The sequence below is a fragment of the Thalassophryne amazonica genome, unplaced genomic scaffold, assembly GCF_902500255.1.
Source record: "Thalassophryne amazonica unplaced genomic scaffold, fThaAma1.1, whole genome shotgun sequence".
NCBI classification, from domain to species: domain Eukaryota; kingdom Metazoa; phylum Chordata; class Actinopteri; order Batrachoidiformes; family Batrachoididae; genus Thalassophryne; species Thalassophryne amazonica.
Genome location: NW_022986329.1, coordinates 12,714 through 40,613, shown reverse-complemented (window position 1 = coordinate 40,613; position 27,900 = coordinate 12,714). Strand labels below are relative to the sequence as shown.

At 39.1% G+C, this 27,900-nt stretch overlaps 1 protein-coding gene across 1 annotated transcript; it reads left to right on the top strand.

The window, feature by feature from the left end:
- Positions 1 to 12,547: 12,547 nt before the first annotated feature.
- Positions 12,548 to 26,062, top strand: cib3 (calcium and integrin binding family member 3). The gene is made up of 6 exons (XM_034165591.1): positions 12,548 to 12,864; positions 14,505 to 14,539; positions 14,784 to 14,895; positions 18,659 to 18,806; positions 22,071 to 22,266; positions 25,956 to 26,062. The coding sequence occupies exons 1-6, from the start codon at positions 12,814 to 12,816 to the stop codon at positions 25,975 to 25,977; spliced, it is 564 nt and encodes a 187-aa protein (XP_034021482.1). The 5' UTR covers positions 12,548 to 12,813; the 3' UTR covers positions 25,978 to 26,062.
- Positions 26,063 to 27,900: the final 1,838 nt, after the last annotated feature.

Below are 27,900 nucleotides of genomic sequence, written 5' to 3'. Positions count from 1 at the left end.
TGGTACCAGCAACATGAAACTGAACTCACTCATGGTAATGGCAACATTAGACTTAACTAAACTGACTAAACCAATTGAACAAAAACATAATAAATCAATAACTCTAACAACACTGTTAAACTAACATGAACCATAATAACAACATTTAAAACCCCAAAACCCCGAAGTCCTATGATGCATTGCAGCTAAAATTGCTAATTTCTCCAAAAAAAATTTGTCCCGTCAACTTTGTTTTTGCAGAGTTCATCCTTGACCCAAAATACATGAGCATACCCAAATGCAAATGTCAGCCTCCCAGTTTCTAAATGATCAAAGCCACACACACACACACACACACACACACACATACACAGAGGCCACTTGGCTATTGTAACATATAGAGAGAGTTGTTATAAAATGACAAAAAAGTTTATAAGGAATTTAATGATTTTTTAATTCTAAATTATATGTATTGTATAAAGAATGAAGACGCATTAAGAAATTCATTCTTGTATTTAGTGCAATATTAAGGATATGAGGGCAAAATTGTATATTAAGGACTCAGTTTAGTTATTACTTTGTATCCATTATTGAATAAATACTCACCTAAGACAACAGCAGCTACTGTGAGAATAAGTAAAGCATTTTTCTTGAAAAAACACTTGACTTTGGACTCCTTCTGGTGAGAGGAAGCAAAGCTGGAGGCGTTGGATGGATTCTGGGCCGTGTCGGCCTCCTGGACCTCGGTTAGGTTTACAGTGCTCAGGTTAGATGAGTTGTGAGAGCTGGGTGCCATCTCTTTCATAATCAGTGAAAGAGTCCAGACTGCAGAAGAAAAAAAAAAAAAAGAAAAAGAGAATTATTTTTGACACAGCACAAATATATACACAACAGCATAAAACATGCAGTTACAGATACACGTTCTTTAAAAGACAACATGGTCCTTAACTGTTGAAAAATGACTGATAATAAAGAAAGACGGCTTAAAATACACTGACAAAAAGAAAAATGAGTTCTCTAAGTCTAAGGCATTCCTTCGTCTGGTAATACCGATTGATACGGTACGATCATGCAATCATCTTTCATGCGCTAACAGCTGCAGTAAAGAATCTAACCTAAGAGTTGGAGGTTTCCAGATATTTGCTTCTTGCATCTGCAACCAGTTTTATTCCTCTGCACCAGCACTCATTATACTGTTTAACTAGTTATATTTGAGTAGCAGGTGTGGTTTTGCTCTTGGGGGCATATGCTGCTGTAGTAAAACAGACCTTTTGATGGTTTAGGTTGGTGTTTTGTGACATTTGTTCCACTTAAAAACAACAACAATTTATTAAATGTATTACTTCAGACTTCGGGACAAGTGCCGTTTTTCTTGTGAAACAAGAAACTGTTCTGTTCAAAAACCTGGAAAATGTCTCTTGTTTTGCAACATTTGCATCTCACACAGACACACTCAGGTCCATAAATATTTGGGCAGTGACACTATTTTTGCCTTCTTTTTTTGTCTCCGTAACAACACATACGTGTCGCGTAGACTTTCAGCTTTAAAACAAAAAAAATCTCACATTAACCATTGAGAAATTACAGCCATTTTTAGTACACAATCCTTCAGTTTTTAGAGCCCATAAATAATTAGACAAAGTAAATATCAGTATTATTACCTCTGACAATGACGTTGGAGGAGGTTACGTTTTCACCCTTGTTTGTCTGTTTGTGAACAGCCTGGAGCCCACAATTTGTCATACATTGTTATGAAGTCGTAGGTCAAAGTCAGGAGAAATCCTGGAAAATTGGAAAAAATCCTATCTTTAACATTGAATAAATTTTCAAAAATTCATAACTGTCAAAAAAACAAACAAACAAACAAAAAAACAAAACAAAAAAAAAACTAATTTCTTTCATATTTGACAGCATTATGTAGGATGGTATCCTTAATCAACTGAGAAAGTTTGATCCAGATCTGATCCAGAATCCTGATTTTGTGGCCATTTAATTTTAACATCAAAAACCACATTGACAGTTTTCCCGTCAGTTCTCAGAAGCTAAGCAGTGCGGCATCTGGTTAGTACTTGGATGGGAGACCTCTTTGGAACACCAGCGGCTGTGTGTGTTTCTCCAGGTAAAACCGGAGTTGCGTCAGGAAGGGCATCTGGCGTAAAAAAAAATTGGCAAATACCAATATGGATCTGGCTGTATCCGCTGTGGCGACCCAGAAAAAAACGGGAGCAGCCGAACCAACAACCAACACAATTGCTAAAACACATTTCACAAAACTTTAATTTGTTTTCCCAAAACTCTAAACACCAACCACAAGCTACATACCTTACACAAAACCTCAAATTCTTTTTTCAAAACCCAAACTTTCACAACATGACTACACATCATTCACACTACAGCAAAAAAAATGTTCAGGGTGTGAGAATGTTCTTTTTACCTTTCTTTCACTGCTGCCAAAACACATGTTTAAAAAACCTTCTTATTTGTTCTCAGAAAATATTACTGTAGAGTACTGGGCGTGTTTCATATGAACAGTATGTAAATTACAGAGCATACAGTGCTGTACTGTGTCACAACTCAATGCAGAAACTGTGTAAATATGACAACCCTCCCACCTCCACGTGGCATTCTTTCAACTCTAGGGACATGTACATGTATGTACGCTTAATAAAACATGCACTCAATAGAAACATGTTTCACAGTCTTTTTGTACAGCAGGGATACTGAGATGAAACCTACTCCACTAGTAAGACCCTTTGGCTGCTCCCTTTTCAGACCCATGGTGGACCTGTATGTTGATCTGGCACAATTTTTATGCCTGATGCCCTTCCGAATGTAACTCCACATTGCATGGAGAAATGTGGCAGGGGTGGGGTTTGAACCGGGAACCTACCGCACTAAAACCAACCTACTCCACTATACTGTAAAAATGTACTGTAGTGACCAACACAGCAACACAATACCTGTTGTATTCTCTGAATGTCCAGATAATAGTGGCCACTGAGAACTTACTCAGGTTTGGATGGACTCTTTGTCCTATTTTGCTCATTGACACGCTGTGGACAATGACATGGTCAGTGACTATTGCTGTCATCTTGTCTGTAATGACAGTGCGTGGTCATCTTGCTGTCCGCCCTTGCTCCCCTCCTCTTCCTCCTTGGCCTGTTCTCCCTACGCTGACTGGTACTACTCTTCCTCTTCCTCTTCCTCTGCCTCCGTCCATGTGGTTGTTTGGATTCTTCACCAAACTGTGCACTCTGAACTGGCCTTTATATGTGTGGTCACATCATTTGCAACAAGTGTCTTCAGTTTTGTGTCATTGTGTTTGTGTCATTGTGTTGTGTGTGTGTTCATTGTTACCCAAGGCAAAAATATGGCTGGTCTCTCCAAAATCACTTTGTTTTGTGTGTTTATATACATTTCTCTTATATTATGTGAAAGCTAGCGAGAAATAAACACTGTAAAACCGAAAATGCTGTTTTTGGAACCTAATAACACCTCTGAACATATTTAAAAGATGTTTCTCAGACATTAGCATGGTGGTATCACAGGCTGGTAGCTAGCTACAAAACTCCATTTTGTTTTTGTGTAAATATATCCATATTGTCATATATTATGTAAAAGCTAGCGAGAAATAAACACTTTTAAAACTGAAAACGCTGCTTTTGTAGCCTGATAACACCTCTGGGGTCATTTACAAGACATTTTGCAGACATTAGCATGCATGCTTACTTCCGCTATGTTTTTTTTTTTTTTTGTATTTTAAGAAGGTCTTACTACGACGGCATTTTAGGGCCACTTTGAGGTTTTTATTGTCTTTGAGAATAAAGTCATAATATTGAGAGAATAAAGTAGTAATTTTATAAGAAAAAACCCATAATATTACGAGAATAAAGGCAAAATATTAGAGAATAAAGTAATATTCTGAGAATAAAGTTGTAATTTATTGACAAAAAACTCATAATATTATTAGAATAAATTTATACAAGAAGCCATAACCCTGCAGACTGCCAGTTCCATCCATCTCCTCCTCCATGAAAGAGGCGGTTTTGGGAGCTACTAATCGCCGAAACTACAGGCAAAGTCCGTGTGGTTCCTTCTCCTGAATCAACAGATTTTCTTGCATATTCTTTTCAATGTTCTGATACTAATGATAATGCCATGCCGATGGGCCAAAAGATGAAGTATTTCCTTATTTGTAAAACCTACACTGAAGTATAATTCAGAAAGCGCTCCACAGATCTCATTTTGAGAGTTTTTCTCTCATAAAATTATGTCTTTATTTTCATGAAATCACAAGTTTATTCTTGTAATGTTACAACTTTATTCTCGTAATATTATGAGGTTTTTTTTCCTCATAAAATTACGATTTTATTCTCAAAGTCTAAAAAACAAACACACAAACAAAAAAACTCTCAAATCTCAATGTGACCCTAAAATGCCATCGTACCTTGCTATCCTATGAAGCTGTATTTTTTGTTTTGTTTTGTTTTGTTTTTTAAAGCTCCTGCTGTGTAGTTTTTGTGTATACTGTAGCTGTTTGGAAAGAACCACCAGAATTTCAGTGTAGAAATGCAATGACAATACACATCTATTCTATTCTGTTCCAACTCAAAGCTAACTCTCTATGGAGATAAATTTGTCTCATTAGTACCTGCAAATGCACAGAGGGTGATCTACAAATATTACTTGATTTGCACATCTTCTGCTCTTATAAAACGTAAATATTGTTTTTGATTGATTGAGTGATTGATAGAGGGGCTTTACTGAACATGTACAAATTGTATGTAAGACAATAGGAGCTTAGTAATTAATTAAACGCTTAGAGTTATGAGAAAAGGTTTTGTGAATTGTGGCTTCATGTGAAATGTGTTTATGGTTTTTGCAAATGGGGGCTAGTTTTATTAAATGTGTTTAAAGAACTGGTCATTTGGTTTAGAGAACTGGGTTTTATATTTTAGCAATTGTGAAAAATTGTAATGTACATTTTACATTATATCTTAATCAAACATGTCCCAATAACTCTCATATTTGAAAGAAGTAAGGTGCAGACTGGCACTGAGTATCACCTGACAAAGATTTATCCAGATCTGATCTGGATTATGGATTTTGTGGACATTTGAATTTAATACTGAAAAGCCCATTTGGTGTACATTTTGTATTATATCTCAAGCAAAAGTGCCTCAGTCACTCTCATTTTTCTGTTATGGATTTACCTACACCACCAAAATTGGGTGGAGGTTCCAATTTTATGCCTGTTTGTCTATCTTACAGTTATCAGTCGCGAAACCAATAGTGCCAAAAAAAAACCAAAGGCAAATTGTGTTTAGCAAAGATAACCAATGTTCTGTGAAAATTATCTGAAAAATAATTCAGAAACCGAAAAAGTTGAAAAAAGAAAAACAAAACAATCCCTGACAACACCAAAAAACACTTTGATTCAAGTGCATGAACTAAATAAACCCTCCTAACATTTGATCACATCTAATTTAGCTTTTGAAAAGTCACTTCTAACAGGATTTTGACCTTAAAAAAAAATTCCAAGGTAAAAATTTGTGGAATTGAAAAGTTGGTGCAAATTCTGCATTTTGCATCACCACTCTTGCTGTCATAGTGGAGTAGAGCGGAGAAGGATTTTCTTTCAACAAAACAAATCAAATCTATGCTTGCATTTCAGATGTACTTTCTGGCAATTTGTAGCTAAACGTTCAGGTCTTCTTTTAAAGAAACTCTTCCTCTGTACCACTTCACCATGAAGCTGTATAACTGGGGTATGTAAACATTTGATCAGGGTCATTTGGATAGTTTCTGTTGTCATTATGATTTAAAAAGAGTAAACACTGTTGTTTGACAATAAATGGCTTCACACAACCACTAACCATGAGTGGAGAAAAGGGTTTTGTGTTATCATTCATATTCTCTGAAAAATGTCCAGAAAGCCAAAATTCTGCCAGGGTATGTAGACTTTAGAGCACAACTGTACCCAAGGCCACCACAGTGCTTCTGTTAGACATCCGTATGAGGATTTACATTTTCTGACACAACTTTAGTTCAACCTGGAAAAACACAGCCCCTGGTGTTCCTGCACGGTTGGTCTCCCAGCCAGGTATTAATCAGGACTTACTCAGCTTCACTTCTCGCGCGATCAGTTGTGAATGGATTTACCATACAGCACCATACTGTCTCATTTGTTCATAACAGAAGTAAATAAAGTCCAACAGATATTCACTCACTCTCAAAATCTCCATGGATTCAACCTCTGACCTATCTAAAGAAAACTGGCTGGAAAAGTGATTATTTGTAACAGTGACCTCGATTGTTTGTCCAATTACTTATGGTCTCCGACAAGGGAAAAACTACATAAACAAATGGTTGTAGTTCCTACATGCTGATTGTAATTTTATTATTATTACTGTTATTTTGTTAAATCCATTAAAAGCTTAATGTTTCCACAAGAATATCTTCATTTCAGCTCCATTATGGTGGATTGCACAGGCAAAATTACAAAAATTGTGTCAGCAAAATAAAAGCTGCCAATTATAAAACTCTGGATCTATTGAACAACATCTAATTTGTATTATATAACACCTGAATAGATCCTTGTCATTTGATTGGTGCTTTGTATGTCACGTGACATGGATTATTTGGACCATTTGCCATTGTGTTCCATTTTCTGTGCAATTTTGGTGCTATTTAGTATGCAATTTTAGAACTATACATTTTGCGGTATTGCACGCCGCGACCACCGGGTGTACTCACACTAGCAGCAACAGCACTTTGCTTAAAAACAAACATGGCGGAGTTTGTTTTGGTTACAGACGACAATTTCAACAAGCTTATTATTATTATTATTATTATTATTATCAGTACACTGTAAACCATCTGGCAGCATTTGCGTATTCACTGGGATGTCTGTACATAGTAAAATCACCAGTGTAAAACTAACACTGACAGTGTTGAATTAACACTGCCAGTGTACATATGGTCTTACTCTAATCAGAGTGGGGCCATATGTTCACTGTCAGTGTTAATTCAACACTGGTGATTTTACTGTGTAGCTGAAGTAGAAGCTCTGTTGGATGAAGAGATTGATAAATGTCTGTCACGATTTGTCGTTGGACTGAGGAAAGTAGACGACAGTCTGTACATGAACAAGTCAGTGCACGGCGTCAGATACTGACTACATCATCAGGATTGTTTTTGAACTATGTAACTGTTTTTGTAAGTTGACTGAGAACAATTTTGAACTGGATTGCTATTTAAAGTTTTGTTGGACTGATTGGAACCTCTTGACCTCAAAGGACCAGTGACGAACACCAAAATGTAAGTCCCTTTTCTCTTGTTTAGAAATGAATAAAATATCAAATGAAAATGATCTATTTTGGATGTTATATAAAACAACTCATGAATGTTTTTTCTTTCATGTGGAATGTTCCATTCAACTCGGCTCTGCCTCATTGAATGGAACATTCCATCTTTCACCTCATGAAATATTCTTACCATGACACTCATAAACATTCATTATTTGTATACTAATAATGTGGCACACATGATCATGGCAGGATAGAAAATTCACGTTAGTGTTCTGAATTCAAGTTTTCACAGCATCCCATACATCATAAATGTGTTTTCAAATTTTGATCTACAAATAGTATAAAAATAAGTTCTCAGTTTAAGCAAAACTTGTATTTTTTTTTTTTTTCAGCTTTGTAAAATCATAGGCACTTTTTGTCTTTCAGATACATGAGCCAGACATGACCATCAAACAGACCGGGAGGGTCTGGCACCGTGCTGAAGCGCAGTTAGTGAATAAATAAATAAATGAATGAACAATTGAATGAATGAATAGGTAATGTGATAACTCAAAAACATTACCATCTTGTACCTCAAGGGAGTCATGTGTTTCTTATTCATAATAATAATTATTGTAACTATTTATGTCAAAGTTTCAGTGGAAAGCAATAAACAAACTAAACTCCATTAATAAAAGAATAAATGTCAATATTAACAAGTACACTACAACAGGGCACAAAAATCCCAAATTAATGAGATGATGATCCAAAAAACTTATACTCCAGTGCAACTTATATATGGGTTATATATGGTAAGAGGTATTTTTTAATAGGTGTAACTGTACACTCTGGAAAATATGGTATATTGCTCCCCTGAGAAAAGTTACAGAACTTGGCCAAGGATAGGGAAGTGTGGGAGGAGTTGCTTGGTCTACTGCCACCGTGACCTGGACCCACATAAGCAGCAGAAAGTGAAAGAATGAATGTCGTAGAAAATTAAAAACACAGCATATAATGAGTATGAACTGATTAGTTCATAGTGAACAGTTAACACAGTTCGTCGCTACATCTACAAGTGCAAGTTAAAACTATACCATTCAAAGCAAAAGCTATGTGTTAGCATATGCCATAGGTTTTTTTAAGTACTGTGAGTTAAAGGTATTAATGTGTATCACAATAATCACTAGTTTATTGACCTGAAAATGAAATCAAATGTGACATATTAGTCATTTGAGCAGTTAAGTAATCACAAAGTGGAATACTTAAATGCTCTCATAATTGTAAGTGTGCTAAATGTGTTGTATGTAGTTTTTAATTTGGTATTTTGATATCACAGGTGTTCTCTTTGTGTTTCTCTTGTTATGTGTCGACGCAGACTGAGGAGCGAACCTGCGTCAGACAGGACCCAGCACTAAAAATAACCAGAAAGCGGTTCCATCAACAAAAAACAATTTATTTTTCACCTGTGCCTAAATAAATTATACAAAAAAACCCCAACCCAATGTCCTTCAAGAGGAGTGACTGCTGGCACGCTCTCCAGTGTTCATGGGGAGAGAAGTCCGGTGCTCCTGGACTCACCACCATCAAACAGACACCCCCCAGGTGGACACGACAAACTGACTCTCTGTTGAAGCACAGAAGATGTGAGGTACGTTAGCAGTTATAGCAATTTCTTTCACAAAACACATGCTATCAGCAACACATCAAGGTCTGTACTTTTTATCTTTATGCACATGAGCAGCTTCTCACAATAAGTGGAGGATCACTTATCCTGCACGCCACAGCAGTGAGAAGCAAGCCACACCATTCTCATCACAATTTCACGTATACTATGTAGCAAAACATCAAGTTACTATCTACAATTAGTCCAACAGTTAATTACCTTTACTGTGTGCTGACAGCATGTGTCCTCACCCTTCCTTGCTTCACAGGCTTAATGTGTCAAACCCAGGTGCGGTCCTCAGCGTCCCACAAACGAACATCACAAGGTCGAGTTCCCGGCAGTTCCGCTCGATCCACACATGCCTCAAAAGCAGAACGCCATCCAATTATCCGCTACAGCTGAAAGTCTTTAGGGCTGCACGTGAGCACCAGTCCCAGGTGCCTCACATGATATTGACGAGGGTGAGGATTCTTCAGCCAGCACCTTTTTTCCACAGACAAATCAGCTTCCATGCCACCTGAGGAGCAAAGAAAAGAAAACAACACCAAAACCTCCAGCCACACCCCCCGACACACAACATCTCTACCAGACAATGTGTTGTCCGTACTGTGGAATCCAGCTGCTGGGACATATTGGAAGTTTTTGTGGCTCATGTTGCTGTAACATTCAAGTTTTGTCACTTTTTATAGAGAATGGTAAACACCGGTCTTCCTTAAAATTAAGCATTCACCACTCACCTTTAGATGTCATTATCCATTGCCTTGGTAATGAGTGATGTACACCACAAATGTCAGTCAGTGCAAGTTTAATTAATGAATTATTTTTTATATCTATGCATTAGTACTTATTTACCCCAACAAATAAAAATCAGGTGGAACACTTGTCAAAAGTGACTTTTGAGTACTTGTATACAGTGCATGTGCACAGTGGTTGCGCACAGATTTGTGTGTTCCTTTTACAACGTTACACGGATATGTGCTTGCCAAATAATATGATGGTAATTTCATATCCTGCATTCTTCTGTTTGCAGCGTTTTTCTTTTTGCAGCGTTTTGCTGTTTTCAGCGTTTTTCTGTGTGCTGGTGTTTTCTTAAGTTGCAATACATTTACTTCAGTGTTGTTTTTCCAACTTCTGTTTCTATTTTTCTAGCTTCCATTTTCTTTTTTCCAACTTCCATTTTGTTTTGTGTGCTTTTGCAGCATTTTTCTGTTTGCAGTGTTTTTCTGTGTGCCGATGTGTTCTTAAGTTGCAGTGCATTTGGCCTCTTAGGGCCACCGTAGATCAGCTGTATTTTAAATGTTTCTTTGGAGTTTACATGAAATGGAAGACATCGTGTGCTGTGCTGCCACCGGGTGAACACTGACACCTGCTGGACAGAGTTCATAAAGGTTACATACACACATACGCTGAGTCAGCATAATTTTGAAGTCATAAACGTACATTCTGGATTTTGTGAAACACACCTGTTAGGTATCCTGCTGTTGTGGGGTCCATGGTAACAAAATGATTTTGTGGAGATTTAATTACTTTTCCTTTCTTTTTTCTCCCAATACACAACAACAACACGTGCACACACACACACATACACAAACAAAAAGCACAGTGTGTGATACGTGGCTTTCTCCCAGTCACACCAGCTCTTGGTCACATGTTAATTTTCTTCTGACACATTTCGGTTTTATTTGTTTTTACCAGTCACCAAAGGCAGAGCAGCAGGTCTAGTAACTACTTGACTCTGTCTGTCTGTCTGTCTGTCTGTCTGTGTGTGTGTGTGTGTGTGTGTGTGTGTGTGTGTGTGTGTGTGTGTGTGTGTGTGTGTGTGTGTGTGTGTGTGTGTGTGTGTGTGTGTGTGTGTGTGTGTGTGTTTGTAATATCTTGTCAAAACCTTTGTGTATCATGGTCAAATTGGCACATGTGGTCACCTCACTGAGAATTTAAATATTTTGATGTTTTGCATGTTCGAATTTTGATTGATGGCACAGTGGCTTACTGGTTAGCACTGTTGCCTTGCAGCAAGAAGGTCATGGGATCGTTTCCAGCTTGGTCCTTTCTGTGAGGAGTTTGCATGTTCTCTGTTGTCTGCATGGGTTTCCTCCAGTTTCCTCCCACAATCAACAACATGCTTATTTAGGATCTGCTCCTCTCTCTGTCCCTGACCAAGGCAGTGTCTCTACATCTGGAGTTGGTCCCCGGGCACTGGACTGTGGCTGCCCACTGCTCCTAGTGGTAGGATTGTGACTAACTGTAATTAGGATGGGTTAAATGCAGAGGACAAGTTTCTTTGTATGTTTGTACAATGACATTAAAGGCCCTTCTTCTTCATTATAATTGTTGCCACCAGGGGGCAGATTGTCTCAAATGTTGTGTAAGCAATATCTTGACAAACATTTCGCATGTCAAAGTGACATTTGGCACATAAGATCACTTCACTAGGACCTGGGACAAGTTTGACATTGGGCATGTTTCAGTTATAACTGTGACCACCAGGAGGCAAAATATTTGACACATAGTGCAAGTCATAGCTTGCCAAAAACTTTGTGCATCAACATGAAACCTGATGAACTTCTGGGACAAGTTTAATGTTGGCTGTGTTTTAGCTTTAATTGTGGCCACTAGGGGGCAGACTTCTGAAAAGTGTATGCAGAACCCCATGAGGTCTTCATGGATTGTAATCAAATTTACAACATCTTATTAGGAGCCCTGCGACAGACTGGTAATGCTCTATTCTCTGGTTTACCGCAGTCCAGTATTAGGGGTGTACAACTGGCTCAAAATGCTGCTGCCAGACTTTTGACACAAAGCAAAAAATTCAACCACATTACGCGCGTTTTGGCATCCCTGCACTGGCTTCCAGTCACTGCAAGATCGGATTTTAAAGTACTGTTATTAGTTTATAAGATTGTTCATGGACTTGCACCTCCCTATCTGGCTGACCTGGTAAGCCCCTATGTATCGGCTCGGGCCCTGCATTCTCAGGGTGCAGGACTTTTTTATGTACCCAGGGTGAATAAAAAGTCTGCCGATCACAGAGCTTTCTCCTACTGTGCCCCAGCTCTGTGGAATGATCTCCTGGCACACGTATGACAGTTGGATACTGTGGAGACTTTTAAATCATGTCTAAAGACTCATTTGTTTTCCTTGTTTTATCATTAGTGTTATGATGTGTTTTTATTCTTGTATTCTTTTATGGTTGTCTTTTTTATTGTGTTTTTAAATTTTTAATTCAGTTTTTTCTGTTTTTATTATGTTGTGTGAAGCGCCTTGAGATGATTTCATCGTGAATTGGCGCTATATAAATTAATACATTTGATTTGATTTGACATGAACAGTTATTCCTCAGCTTTGGAAACCGAGGAAGAAAATAAACAAGACCTTCCCTTTAGTGTGTTAACAAACACAAAAACAATAAATGCTTGTCATTTTATCATCATATGCCCAATAGAAATTAGGAGCAGGTGTGGTCGAAGTTCCATGTAGTTTGAAATCAGCTTGTTTGTCAGTTTCTTTCACTTCCAAAACCTAGATCTGGTGGCCACTGCTGCTTGTCCGTCAAACTGTCTCATTGCTTACTAGAAAAGCCTGCCTCTAAAGAGGGTAACCGGAGTCATGACCGAGGCATTGGCCATAGAGTGGCACTAAGGGGGTTGATACTGCTCGGCATGATGTTGGCCGACGGCCCTCATTCATTGTCAAAGGGGCTTCTATTCACTATGGAGAAAATGATGAAATGCTGCCATTGTAAAGGGGACCAAAGGACACCCGATCCCCTCGTTGGCTCCGGCTTTCTTTTGTCCAAGTATTTCATATCTGACAATTCAGCTGAAAAGCATTTGGAACTTGCAGCAGCGATGAACCCAAGGCTCGGTGTTTGCCCACAAAGATATGGGGAATAAACAGACTATCTTCACAGCACAACAGCTCGACGCCTACCAGGTCGGTACTGTCCCTTTTTTCTCACTGATAGTCTAACATCCATCTGTGTGTACGTATGAGAAAATCAGATTACTTTGTGTGGCTCATGCGTAAGAAAATAAGCTCCAGGCACTGCTGGTGCTCCTTTCAGGATGGTGTTGAAATCAAATAACTCAAAGCTTTTCTCATGGTGTTTGCTAGGCCATGTGAATCCGGCTGAGAAATGTTTTCTGGATGGTTTTCAATCAGCGCCACACAGGATGTGAAGAATCAAATATTGATTTGTACTATACAAACTGTGTGCATAAAACACATATAGCACTGTGCAAAGATCTCTGGAAGTTCATCAGTTTATTAGACACTGATTTATTAGACATCCTGTTTGTAGAATTTTCCATCCATCTGACAAAGTCTCTTAGTTTCTTTAATAAAACACATCAAATTCTCTGTGATATTCCTTTCCTGGTGCATAGCAGTCGCTGCAGTGGACAGCAACGAAAAAGTCATTTTCTCTTAAATGCAATGGTTTTTTGCATACCAGTCTGTATTTTTTTTATTTTGTTTTTCAAAGGATAAAAAAAAACAAGTCTTTGTATATTTATAATAAAACACAAGTTTATTAATTTTTACATTTAGTTCACAATGTTTTATGTTGAGTGTTCAGGCACACATTTCTGTAAGTTTATGAAATAAATATTTTTTGAAAAAAAAAAGTTGAACATATTTTTTCATGTCTTGAGAAGAATAAAAATACTTCAGAAAAAATAATCTTGACCCAGGCTTTCATCATTCATGCATCAGAGAGTTAAATAAAAAAAAAACAACTTTGCCCTTTTACTGCCATAATAGTAAGACCCTTCGGCTGCTCCCTTGTTTTGTACTTGAGGTCGCCACAGCAAATCCAAGGTGGATCTGAATTGAATTGGCACAAGTTTTACGCCGGATGCCCTTCCTGACGCAATTCCACATTACATGGAGAAATGTGGCAGGGGTGGGATTCGAACTGGGAACCTTCCGCACTGAAACCAAGTGCATTAACCACTTGGCCACCACTAGTGGACAAAAAAAATTCTAAAACATATTTCTGCATTGACACTCGATAGGCTACACGTTTTGTTTTTTTTGGTTTGTTTTTTGCACAGTAATGCATTTCAGCAACTCACTGAAAAAGAACTGATTTAACTAGACTGGCATTCAGAGCGCACATACCTCTGCCAACAAACCAGATGTCACCCATTCTTATATATTAGCATGCTACATATTCCTTTTTTATTATTTTATTTATTTATTTTTTTTTTTTTTTTACTTTTGCCAAGGATGTCATGTCTTCACCCATGTCTTTTTGCCTGTTGGTTGGTTGGTTGATTGGTTTGGTTGTTAGCAGGATTACACAAAAACTACTAAACTGATTTTCTGTAAAACTGGTGGAAGGGTGAGGTATGAACCAAGGAAGAAACCATTAACTTTCAGAGCAGATTCATTTTAGGAAGTGGATCCAGAAAAAAAAAAAAAATCACTTTCTTTAAGTTATCTTCCTGGATCCACCATCGAGTTAATGGTTTTCTCCTTGGCCCATACTCCACCAAAATTCAAAGAAATCAATAACCTTCTTGTCAGAGGTCATTAATTTCTCTTTTTCAATGATCTAATTGCCGTTTCAGGACTGCACATATTTTACAAGAAAAGAAATTCTCAGGTGAGTTCATGTGGTTTAAGTTGATATTAAAATGTACAATACCTGTTATTTTTGAACCACTGTTTGGAGTAACAAAGTTTAATTTTATTTTGTTTGGCACCTGCTGTTTATTTATTTATTTCAGTGCATAAGTTAAATATGGACAAGTAGAATTAAAATAATACTTTAAAGTTTAAACCCAGCACTCCTAAATATATTGACAGTACTACCCCCCCCCCCCCCCCCCCAAACTTTGCTAATCCAGGCTGTTCTACCGCTATCGGGATTTGGCACCGCAACTTGTTCCTCTTGACTACACCAACCAGCCAGATGTGAAGTTACCATATGAGCTGATTGGCAGCATGCCGGAGCTGAAGGTAGACCCGCTGGCCCAGACCTGCTTCCCCTGTGCTGTCGATCCATAATTAATGGCCAGCTAATCGAGAGAACTCTTTGAAAGGTTATATGTTACCTGACTCCTGTAAACTTGAAGAACACCGGTGGTTCCCTGAGGGCCCTCTTGTTAGGAAAGGGTCAATTCTGTGCCTCTTTACACAATGGCAGAAAATAAAGTGAATGCAGTGCTTGGCACAGTGGACAAGATACCACCCATGCATCCAACTTTGTGTGCTTTCTATGTCTATTATGTTGTATATCAGAAATCACTGGCTGCACAGTCTTAATTTTGCTTTAAATTATTTGCAAAATGCAAATTTCTGTGGAGTCTTATAGAACACTCTGCCAGAACCTGAAGCATTCTGACCAAATAAAGTAAGTCCAAGGTGGATTTTACACTGGTTGCCTTTCCTGACAACTCTAGAAACACACGTAAAACAAGCTTGGATGACCTCAAACTGGGGACCTTCTGTTTGGAAAGCATGTGCATTACACTGCAAAATAGGGGTGTCTAAAAGCAAGATTAAAAACCCTAAATCTGAGGGGAAAGGTACTCAAAACAAGTGAAATAATTTGTCCATGCAGCAAGATAATTTCACTTGACAAGATTCTTCAATTAAGATTGTTAAATCTAGAAATAAGCATGTTGAACACTTAAAATAAGAAATTACCTCTTGGTAAGGGGGCTGGTAAGGTTAGACCTTACTTGTGTGAAGCACCTTGAGGCAACTTTGTTGTGATTTGGTGCTATAAAAATGAAAATCGAATTGAAGTCGTTAATGAAACTAAATTATTTAAGTTGGAAAACACATATAAATTACGTTAAATCTATAATGTCAAAAATCATTGCCATTTTGTGTAAAGCACAAGATTTCCTCCCCCAGCACTCATTAGATACATTATATCACTCATTATTTGTTCCATACATGCCCTACTGTATTGAAGTTTTGGGAACCACCCACAAAACTAACACAAATCCTATATTTTTACTTCAAAAGAAAGCTATAAAAATTATTAATAAGAAACCTAATCGTGACCCAACAAAGCCTTTGTTTGTCTGTTTGTATATTTAGAAATTTTGGGACTTGATTGATTATATCATACTACAAATTATGTTCCAAGTGAAAAATAGACTTCTGCCACAACACGTCCAGGACCTGTTTAAAATGACGGACTCCAGTTAGAATTTACAAGGAACATTATTATTTCAGAAATCAAAGATTTGAACTACCGTAAAAAGTCATTGTATGAGGTCTATTAGATAATAAACCGACACTTTTATTATTTTTTTTTAACTATATGTATTTGAATGACGTGCGATTACACCAATCATGCTTGAACCCTCGTGCGCATGCGTGAGTTTTTTCAAGCGTGTCGGTGACGTCATTTCCCTGTGGGCAGGCCTTGAGTGAGATGTGGTCCAGCCCTCTCGGCTGAATTCCTTTGTTTCACACGCTGCTCAAGACGGCGCGCGTTGCTTTATCAGAATTTTTTCTGGACCTGTGAGGAATATCCGAGTGGACACTATTCGAGAAATTTAGCTGGTTTTCGGTGAAAAGTTTAACAGCTGATGAGAGATTATGGGGTGTTTCTGTCGGTGTAAGGACTTCCCACGGAGCAGGACGTTGCGCAGCGCTTCCAGGGGCCGTCGTCGGCCTGTTTTGACCTGAAAACATCCTAATTTAAGGCTTAATTCACCCAGGACGTCGTGAGAGAACAGAGAAGATTCAGAAGAGGCCGGCATGAGGACTTTATGCGGACATTCCACTGTTTAAGGACATTTTGTAACGAAACACGTGCACGCAAATTCGCCGAGTCATTTCCGTGATGACTCGGCAAATCTGTGTGCGCCGCGACAGGAAAAACACCTCCGTGTTGAAAACCATTTGTAAAATTCAGGCGGCTTTTGATGGCTTTCAACAAGTGAGTAACTGAGAAATTGTTTAACAGTTGGGCATGTTCCAACTTGCCAGTTAAGGTTTCCAACGGAGGTGACCCCCCCGCGGTCGGGTCCGGCCCGACATGCGACTCTGCCCACACGTTCTTTCATTACAAAATGTTTGTTAACAATGGAATGTCCGAATAAACTCCTCATGCCGACTTCTTCTGAAAGTTCTCTGTTCTCTGACGACTTCCTGGGTCAACAGAGCCTGAAATGTGGAAGTTTTCAACTTGAAACGGCGAGACGCTGCCGCCTTGAAGCGCAGATCGCCGTCAGGCGCCATGGGCCATCCTTAAAGAGACACTACCAGACCAAAATCTCTCATCAGCCGTTAAAATTTTTACCGAAAACCAGCTGAATTTATCGAATGGTGTCCACTCAGTTGTGCCTTACAGTTTTTGAAAAAATTTTGATCAAACAAAGAGCAGTCTCTGAGCCGTTCCTAAACAATGAAAAATCGACGAGAGGGTGGGCGACTCCTCACTCAAAGACTGCCCACAGGCGAATGATGTAACCGACAGGCGTGAAAAAACTCTTGCATGCCCACGAGGGTTCAAGCATGTCTGATGTAATCACACGTGATTCAAATCCATATGGTTTTTGAAAAAAATAATAAGGTCGGATACTTTTCTAATAGACCTCGTATAACAAAAAATGCAATGAAAAACATTTTTGACTTTAAAATTGACATTTAAAATCCATCGAGGACAAGCGACAGCTCTTCGTTGAGTCGTATGAGTTGTACTTGAAGTTTTTACTTGGATCAGTGTGCTGGTTTCTCTTCTGTGATGCGCATATTAAACAAATATGTAGGACTGCTTTTTTGCATTTGCGCAATATCTCTAAAATTAGAAAGGTCTTGTCTCAGAGTGATGCTGAAAAACTAATTCATGCATTTATTTCCTCTAGGCTGGACTATTGTAATTCATTATTATCAGGTTGTCCTAAAAGTTCCCTGAAAAGCCTTCAGTTAATTCAAAATGCTGCAGCTAGAGTACTGACAGGGACTAGAAGGAGAGAGCATATCTCACCCATATTGGCATCTCTTCATTGGCTTCCTGTTAATTCTAGAATAGAATTTAAAATTCTTCTTCTTACTTATAAGGTTTTGAATAATCAGGTCCCATCTTATCTTAGGGACCTCATAGTACCATATCATCCTAATAGAGCGCTTCGCTCTCAGACTGCAGGCTTACTTGTAGTTCCTAGGGTTTGTAAGAGTAGAATGGGAGGCAGAGCCTTCAGCTTTCAGGCTCCTCTCCTGTGGAACCAGCTCCCAATTCGGATCAGGGAGACAGACACCCTCTCTACTTTTAAGATTAGGCTTAAAACTTTCCTTTTTGCTAAAGCTTATAGTTAGGACTGGATCAGGTGACCCTGAACCATCCCTTAGTTATGCTGCTATAGACTTAGACTGCTGGGGGGTTCCCATGATGCACTGAGTGTTTCTTTCTCTTTTTGCTCTGTATGCACCACTCTGCATTTAATCATTAGTGATTGATCTCTGCTCCCCTCCACAGCATGTCTTTTTCCTGGTTCTCTCCCTCAGCCCCAACCAGTCCCAGCAGAGGACTGCCCCTCCCTGAGCCTGGTTCTGCTGGAGGTTTCTTCCTGTTAAAAGGGAGTTTTTCCTTCCCACTGTTGCCAAGTGCTTGCTCACAGGGGGTCGTTTTGACCATTGGGGTTTTTCCGTAATTATTATATGGCCTTGCCTTACAATGTAAAGCGCCTTGGGGCAACTGTTTGTTGTGATTTGGCGCTATATAAATAAAATTGATTTGATTTGATTTGATTCTGTGCAGGATAACCCATTTTGTCAGAGGATCGCTGAGGTTTTTTCAGAAGACGGAGAAGGAAACATGACCCTGGACGACTTTTTGGACATGTTCTCAGTCCTGAGCGAGATGGCTCCACGCGACCTCAAAGCTTACTACGCTTTCAAAATCTACGGTAAAACACCGTAACATTAGTATGGCCCTTAAGAAGTAAACACTACTGATGGATTAGCTGTTACTTAAGTAATCGATTAATTATTAAATAACTGTTTGAGCTGTCTGTTGATACGTTTTGTCATGTTGGAACAGTATAATGGTGAAGCAACACTATCTGCTGATATCCTCGGGTATTATTTCAATTTAAAGCAAACATTTCACTTTCTCCCCAATCTTTGGATACCTGCTGCTTATTATTCAGGTCAGAGGTCATACTTATGTCAAATCCTCTTAACATCAGCAGTCATAAAAGTTATAAAGACTCAATGTTTCTGATCATCCCTTATTCACAAATTGTAGCACGTGACAGTGTTATAAGAGAATGTTTAAAGAGGTTTATTCTATGATATGGAGGCATAATTTTAACTTTTAAAAGAAAAGTTTATGATAATAGACTGTTCAGAACGCTTGCTCTACTCCTCCTCCCTTCAGAGAGGGGGTGTGGCAAGCAGCAGCTCCTTTCAATTTAAAGCAACAGATTTAAAAAAGCTTGAAAATGGCCAATTTTATTTCAACTTTACATCTCTTCAGGGGTACTTAGGGCTGCAAATGTGTTTTTAAGAAGCCAGCATAAGTCAATACTGCAGTAACTTGATGAAAATGCGCCTATTTCTTTTATTTTTGAGGGGCGGGGTGGGGATTCAAACCCCATCAAGGTCAGAAACTGCATCCATTGCATACAGGAGGCATTTACAATTTCTAGTTAAAAGGATTGGTGGATTGGTTAATGATGCACCAATGGTTACTATTACACACCCCTATGAAGTCAGGCATCATGTTTCTTTTGGTCACATGACCTTTGACTTTGGGTGACCTTGAAAAGTCAAAGTCACTTAGAATGGCTACGTAAAGGTAATGGTTAATGATACACCACTATGAAGTAATGCCATGTTTCTACTGGTATTGTTTAAATGACCTTTAACTTATAGTTACCATTAAACACTACTGTGGAGCCTGATACTACCTTTAAATTGGTTACATGACCTTGAAAAGTCAAACACATGTAGAATGGTAATATATAGGACTTGGTTACAGATTCAGATGCTGTTACTATTAAATGGTAATATGAAATCATACATCAATTTTCTAATGGTCACATGAGCTTAGACCTTGGGTAACCTTGAAAGGTTAAACCTATTTAGAATGGTTACTTTGAAGATTCGGTCAATGGCATACCTATGGTTCCTCTTAACCCTCAAGTGATCAAGCTATTTTAGCGACTAATATGACCAAGTGGGGTTATTTATTACCCCATTGACTTTATATTGGAATACTTCTATATAAATGATTGTTTCATACTTAATTCACTCTCTAATATTCTTTTCATCCTCAGTCTGGGCATCAAGAATCAGTCTCAGTGTTTGTGCAGATGTAAATCTTGCTATTCTTGGTCTGTTGCTTCCCTGCAAGACACTAAAATATATTGATTAGTGTTGGCAAATTACAATACCATCTGAAGCTATAATTTCGAAGATCTTCCCGCGAGGGTCATAGTGACCCCCACACAAGTTTAGATTATACTTGCCACATGGATGTGCCGATCCTTGCAAAATTCTATGAACAAATGCAGGACAAATAGATTGACAAATTCATGTTAGGAAACTTTTCACTGATTAAAATTTGAAAAATGGTGCACAAAAGTATATGCCCAGGGTTATAAATGACCCCAGCCGGTTTCTTGAGGGTTAAAGAGTAATATAAAGCCATATATCACCTATTACTCATCCCAACTTTGATCTTGGGTGACCTTGAAAGGTCAAACTGAAAATCATTACTGTGTCACTTACAACCATTATGAATTAAACATGGTAACGCAGCAGATAACTGAAACAATCCTTCAAATGGTGATATAACCACCTAATTCGGCACAAATACTCCTCAGACATTTGAGCAAAACCTACTGGCTGCTGAAATTTTCAATAGATGGCCAGGTAGGGGTTAATTAAAAAAATTTTCACAAAAATTTCACAACCATATTGAAAAGGATACCACATTACTTGTCTAATCAGAAAGATTCCAAAAAGGTATAGTTTGGACTGTCTGTGACTGAATGTTATGGAGTTATGGGGTAAAAACAGCAAAAATGGTGACAAACAATTTCAGTTTGTACAGGGGTCAAAAGTTAAAATTGCTCCAATTTTGGTAAGAAGTGGTGCAAATTATTGGTTGAGCTAATAGGATTAATGAATTGAATAGTTTTGACTGTGTAGAATGTTTTTTTGTCTCCAAAGTAAAGGTTAAATAAGGTCTATTGGATTCTATGACATATATTACCCCATAACATGTTAATGACACATGATGCAAACTATTCCTTTTTAAAACCCTGTTAACAAATAATTTGCACCACTTTCTACCAAACTTTGGTGGTTGTTTCGCCATTTGCAGGATTCCTCTGTAAATATTCCGCTATCTGCTGCACTATGTTGGAAGGCTCAACAATAAAGAGATTTAATTTACGGCACATTTGATCAAATGTTGGAACCACATTGAATCACGTATTATTGCATAATTGACTCCTAAAAAAAACTAATTTCCCTGAATTGGTTCCAAACATATGAGGTACAGGTGTTTGAATGATTATTTACCAAGTCAGGAAGGTTTCAGTCAGTTTTTCCTCAAAGAAGGAATAATTCTGTTCACATTAGGCTTAAGATTTTTTAAGGTTTATATGAGTTATAATGTAATACTAGACTTCGTGCAAGACAAATCATATAATCAGACATACTTTTAAAAGAAATCAGTAAAGAAACAACAACAACAAAATCTCATTTCATTATCGTGCAACCAGAGTGCACATAATATTTATGTTGATGGCTTTGATCATGTGAAAACAGAGCACGGTGGACGGTTATGGAACTTGAGGCATGACAGACAGCACACGGAACATTATAAATGTTTCAGCAGCCCATTATGGAGGCAGCGAGCTTGTCAAAGCTCAGTTTGTGCTTAGCACCAGTGACCCCCTAATTAAGAAATGCTGACAGGCAGATGACAGGTGGGGGTCCAACAAATGTTTAATTTAATATTCCAAAGTCTAGAAGGTGACGTGTTGCGATGGCTACACACACAGCAATTATAAAATTAGACAAAATGCATTTCAAACTTGACAATAACAGCGCTGGGAAAATAAACACTTTATACTCTACTACAAAATAAAAAGTATTGAGATATATACTCAATATCTGCAACTAAATTAACACTAACAACACCTTCTTTCTGCAAGATTTCAACAATGACGACTTTATCTGCAAGTCAGATTTGGAGAAGACCTTGAACAAACTCACTCGCAATGAGCTGACAGAGGACGAGGTGAGGATGGTCTGCGATAAGGTGATCGATGAGGCTGATCTGGACAATGATGGACGTTTGTCACTGGAGGACTTCCAGCACATGATTGTCCGAGCTCCGGAATTTCTGAGGTAGGTCACAGGCATCTCAGCAGTGACGTTCATATCTCTGGGCTTTCATCCTTTCAAGAGACACCCGGGGCGGGCTTATGGAGTCATTACATCCCTAGAGAGCAGGGCCTTGGCGATGGTGGTATTGTTGCAGGAGAATTCACTGTTTCGCAGGTGTGAATCTCGCGCCGTCTCGCGGTCCGTGACTCACGCGAGGGGTCGTGTCAGCAGAGTTCTGGTTTAGGGCACAATGTAAACACACCTTGTGAAGTATAGACAACAAGACACAATCAGAGCACAGCAGAGGTTCATCACAGGTGCTACACCTCCTCTAGATAACATGTCACCATCATAATCACTTGTGAACTCGCTGAATTGGCACCATCTACATCCTTGCCAGCCATTGTTTAAATGGCACATCGGAACTCTGCTGGCACCGCGATGCATTCTGGGAAGCGCAGGCGGATTATGGGAAACAAAGTACCGAATGAAGATCCAAGGCTTTAGCATCCTGGTGGTTCCTGTCTTGTACAATTGTGAGACTTGGATGCTTCCCAGTGGCATAAAGCGACAACTGGATGTCATTGGTATTTGGTCCCGTCTGAAAATTTTCTTCGGAATGACTTTGTGAAACAAATGGTTACCTAGGGAGACAAGTGAGGACTATCACTTGCATTGTGACGCAACACCAGCAATGACATTTTGGCCATCTGGCACATGATCCAATATGCCAGTGCCTCAATATGGAGAACTCCAGCAGCTGGAAAAGGCCCAGAACACCCACATTTCACCCCGCTTTGGTAGACAGATGGTTACTTTCTGTAGGTGATAATGGACCTGTTGTCTGCCTGTGTGGTTGCCCTCCAGAAACCAATGCAATTCTGTAGTGTGGTGGATGCAGCAATGTCCTGCCTGTACTGGTGCATGTGTCCATATCTGTGAAAGGTAACTGTATACCATCATGAGACATCATGAATGATGGACCGACAAATAACACACACTGTACCTCATTTGTAACTTATTACTCTTTGTGTAATCATGTACAGCCAATTTAATCCTACTCAACTTATACTTACAGTGTTTAACCCACAGTCATCGCTAGGGGCTACTTTTTTGTGTTTAAACCCCTCCTGAAATATTTACTCAATGATGTGGCTTTTTGATACTTTTAAACAAATAGAAAATGTCACTGATGTGAGATGATTGATATGTCAGTAGACCAATTTCTTTTAAAATATCAGTGTTTCAAAAGGATCAAAATGTTAATTAAGCTCATTATTTCAGAAAATGATTTACCAAAATGCTTGAACTACAAAATAAAACAGTTGCTGTTGGAAATGATTCTAACTCAGCCACACGGGGTGTGCAGCCAGTACATTCTGAGTGCCAGTCCCAAGCCTGGATAAATGCGTAGGTTTCATCAGGAAGGGCATCCGGAGTAAAACAAGCCAAAATAAAGATGCAGAGTACAAAATAAATTTCCATAGCACCTGATCGGTCAAGGCCCGGGTTAACAACAACTGCCACCGGTGCCGTTGACCAACAGGGTGCCAACGGAAATTGGGCTACTGCTGGGCATAGAAGCGGAGGAGGAGAACATGCTCAGAGACAGTGGGAGAAGAGTAAAACTAGAGGGGTGGAAGTGAGAGTCGGGGAAGCAAGAGTTTGAATGTTGGCAGTATGACTGGTATACATGGAATTAGAATAGAAGAAGAATATCTGTAAGAGTGATGGGGAAAGTCTACAAAACAGTTATGAGACCAGTTCTGTTGTACGGCTTAGAGACGTTGGCACTAACAGAAAGACAGGAGGCAGAACTGAAGATGTTGTGATTCTCTTTAGGAGTAATGAATGGACGGGATTAGGAATGAACATAGAGGGACAGCTTAGAGACAAAGTCAGAGAGGTGAGATTGAGATGGTTTGGACATGTGCAGAGGAGGGACCCAGGGTATATAGGAAGAAGGATCCTGAGGATGGAACCACCAGACAGGAGGAGAAGAGGGAGACCAAAGAGGAGGTTTATTGATGTGCTGATGGAGAACATGCAGGTGGTTGGTGTGACAGAGGAAGATTCACAGGATAGGGTGAGATGGAAATGATTAATCTGCTGTGGCGACCCCTAACGGGAACAGCCAAAAGAAGATAGCTGTTGGAAATGATTCTCTGCTTCAAAATGCTCAAAATCTAAATGCTTAAAAAGCTACCGTTGTAGCACCTTGTAGACAGCGAGATGTACAGTAGTGTTCAGAATGATAGTAGTGCTATGTGACTAAAAAGATTAATCCAGGTTTTGAGTATATTTCTTATTGTTACATTATTGTTGACACTACAAACTCAAAACTGTTCAAACTGCTTTTTAGCAATCCTGTGGATCACTAAACTAGTATTTAGTTGTATAACCAGTTTTTCATGATTTTTTTTTCACATCTGTGAGGCATTAATTTTGTTGGTTTGGAACCAAGATTTTGCTCGTTTAGTAGTGTGCTTGGGGTCATTGTCTTGTTGAAACACCCATTTCAAGGGCATGTCCTCTTCAGCATAAGGTAACATGACCTCTTCAAGTATTTTGACATATCCAAACTGATCCATGATACCTGGTATGCGATATATAGGCCCAACACCATAGTAGGAGAAACATGCCCATATCATGATGCTTGCACCACCATGCTTCACTGTCTTCACTGTGAACTGTGGCTTGAATTCAGAGTTTGGGGGTCGTCTCACAAACTGTCTGCGGCCCTTGGACCCAAAAAGAACAATTTTACTCTCATCAGTCCACAAAATATTCCTCTATTTATATATTCCTCTTTAGGCCAGTTCATGTGTTCTTTGGCAAATAGTAACCTCTTCTACACGTCTTTTATTTAACAGAGGGACTTTACGGGGGATTCTTGCAAATAAATTAGCTTCACACAGGCGTCTTCTAACTGTCACAGCACTTACAGGTAACTCCAGACTGTCTTTGATCATCCTGGAGGTGATCAATGGGTGAGCCTTTGCCATTCTGGTTATTCTTCTATCCATTTTGATGGTTGTTTTCCGTTTTCTTCCACGCGTCTCTGTTTTTTGTCCATTTTAAAGCATTGGAGATCATTGTAGATGAACGGCCTATAATTTTTTGCACCTGCATATAAGTTTTCCCCTCTCCTATTTTCCTCAGGCTTTCAAAGAGAAAAGCATGTTCAACAGGTGCTGGCTTCATCCTTAAATAGGGGACACCTGATTCACACCTGTTTGTTCCACAAAATTGACGAACTCACTGACTGAATGCCACACTACTATTATTGTGAACACCCCCTTTTCTACTTTTTTTTACTAATAGCCCAATTTCATAGCCTTAAGAGTGTGCATATCATGAATGCTTGGTCTTGTTGGATTTGTGAGAATCTACTGAATCTACTGGTACCTTGTTTCCCATATAACAATAAGAAATATACTCACAACCTGGATTAATCTTTTTAGTCACATAACATTAGCACAGCACTATTATTCTGAACACTACTGTATTTACAAAAATATTTAATGCTCAAAAACTCAATCTGCTTCAGAAAATGAGCCGTTGCTTCAAAACACCCGAAACACTAAATGAATCACTTTATGCAATGGTTCAATGTTTCAGGATGCCTGAAACACTAAATTCCTGGCTAAGGCTCTGGTTTAACCCTAATGATGAAATCAAACTTGAACTATTCTCATTTCTCTTCACAGCACCTTCCACATAAGGATATAAGGAAGCGAGGCAATTGTGGAATAAGACTTAAAAGGATGGACTGACAGAGAAGAACATCTGGAGAGTGAGAAAGTTATCCACACGAAGTATCAGAATATGTATATAACCAGAATATAACCTTTTTATACTACTGTGCCTTAAAAAATAAAATACAGCCTGATGACCAGCGTTACCAAAATAAGAGTTAAACAGAAATTAATGTCTTAAAATGCAGATGTTCTACCATTTAAATGTTTGACTTCTACTACAAACATTTACATCACACATTACTGCACATGAGCCTTTTATTGCAGCCGACTCACAATAAAAGGAACACATGCAGAATTTTCTAGCGTAGTGGTTTTCAAACTGTGAGGCATGCCCCTCTGGGGGGTGGCGCCAGAGTTCTTCGGGAGGGGGTGAGCGCAAGGGATGGGTATCATGAATCAGTTCTTTTTGAGAATCATTAAGACATGACTCGATCCACCGACATCAATAGCCTTTTTGCTTAATGATTCCCTTATCAGTCCTTCAGAGTGGCTGTTGTTTTTGAGGGTGTTTTATCGGGAAAATGATCATTTCTTTACGATGATTACAGACCCTGCAGCAGGTCTGTAATCAACCACTTCTGTAATAGCTCCGCTTTGAAGCTTGAAACAACGAAGCAGTGCTCCAACCCGCTGCTTCGCTACTTTTCAGAAGCGACAAGTCCGCTTCTTAACCCCCTCTCAAAGCCATTTAAAAATGTCAATTGTGAGTCACTTTTGTTAAAGTCACAAACTGGGACTCTTGTCTTGTTGCAGGTAAGAAACGAGAATCATCCCCTGTTCCGTTGGGACATCTCCAAATGCTCCAAATGTCACTTTCTGATTAAATTAAAAACTTCAAAGCGAATCACTGTTTAAATCAAACCCCGCCTCTTTCCAAATGCTGTAACACAGACAACAGCCCAAAATGTCTTTTTCCCTCCCAAAATGAGACGTCCTGCGTTCTTTATGAATTACATTGATGTTGACTTGCAGTACAACCGAGTGCGAAAATTTACCCAAACTGACCCAAATATGACTAAATGAAGCACTTTTATTTATTTTTGGAAATGCGCTCGGTTCTCAGAACAGTACATGAAAAGCAAACGGCACTCTCATTTGCAGACGTACAGCGGGCTGCACTGCTACCTCGTCAGGGCTCGTAACATCAGATATCAAAGTTCAGAGTCCGTTGTATCACCTCCCTCCCCCCAAAAATTGCCAGTACTCAAAAATGTACTTTGACATCCCTTGTTTATTGTTTCAGGATTCTGAAGAGGCAGCGAGACAGAGGGAGGGAGGAAGAGAGAGCACTGTCTATTAATGTTTTGAGACCGGAGCGCATTTCTGAAAATAAATAAAAGTACTTAATTTAGACATATGTGGGTCAGTCAGAATCAGTTTGGGTCATTCTGGGTCAGTTTGAGGAAATCGTCGCACCCGTGCAGCTGGCTGAGCTCAGCTCAGAGGTATGGAGTTAGATTCATGCCATTAATTAGTTCCCTTCCAGCAGATCCCGAGCAGCCGGGAAAGCAGGCCGACTGGGTGACTGTGAGGAAGAAGCGTAGTTCTAAACAGAAGCCCCGTGTACACCGCCAACCCATTCACATTTCTAACCGTTTTTCCCCACTCGGCGACACACCCACCGAGGATCAAACTCTGGTTATTGGCGACTCTGTTTTGAGAAATGTGAAGTTAGCGACACCAGCAACCATAGTCAATTGTCTTCTGGGGGCCAGAACAGGCGACATTGAAGGAAATTTGAAACTGCTGGCTACGGCTAAGTGTAAATTTGGTAAGATTGTAATTCACGTCGGCAGTAATGACACCCGGTTACGCCAATCGGAGGTCACTAAAATTAACATTGAATCGGTGTGTAACTTTGCAAAAACAATGTCGGACTCTGTAGTTTTCTCTG

What these genes read in the sequence shown, in the direction of transcription:
- cib3 (XM_034165591.1), top strand. Translation starts at nt 12,814, where the DNA reads ATGGGGAATAAACAGACTATCTTCACAGCACAACAGCTCGACGCCTAC. An exon ending in AACAGCTCGACGCCTACCAG is followed by an intron (nt 12,865 to 14,504) that starts GTCGGTACTGTC and finishes TTGCCGTTTCAG; the next exon opens with GACTGCACATATTTTACAAG. An exon ending in CTACGCTTTCAAAATCTACG is followed by an intron (nt 18,807 to 22,070) that starts GTAAAACACCGT and finishes TCTTTCTGCAAG; the next exon opens with ATTTCAACAATGACGACTTT.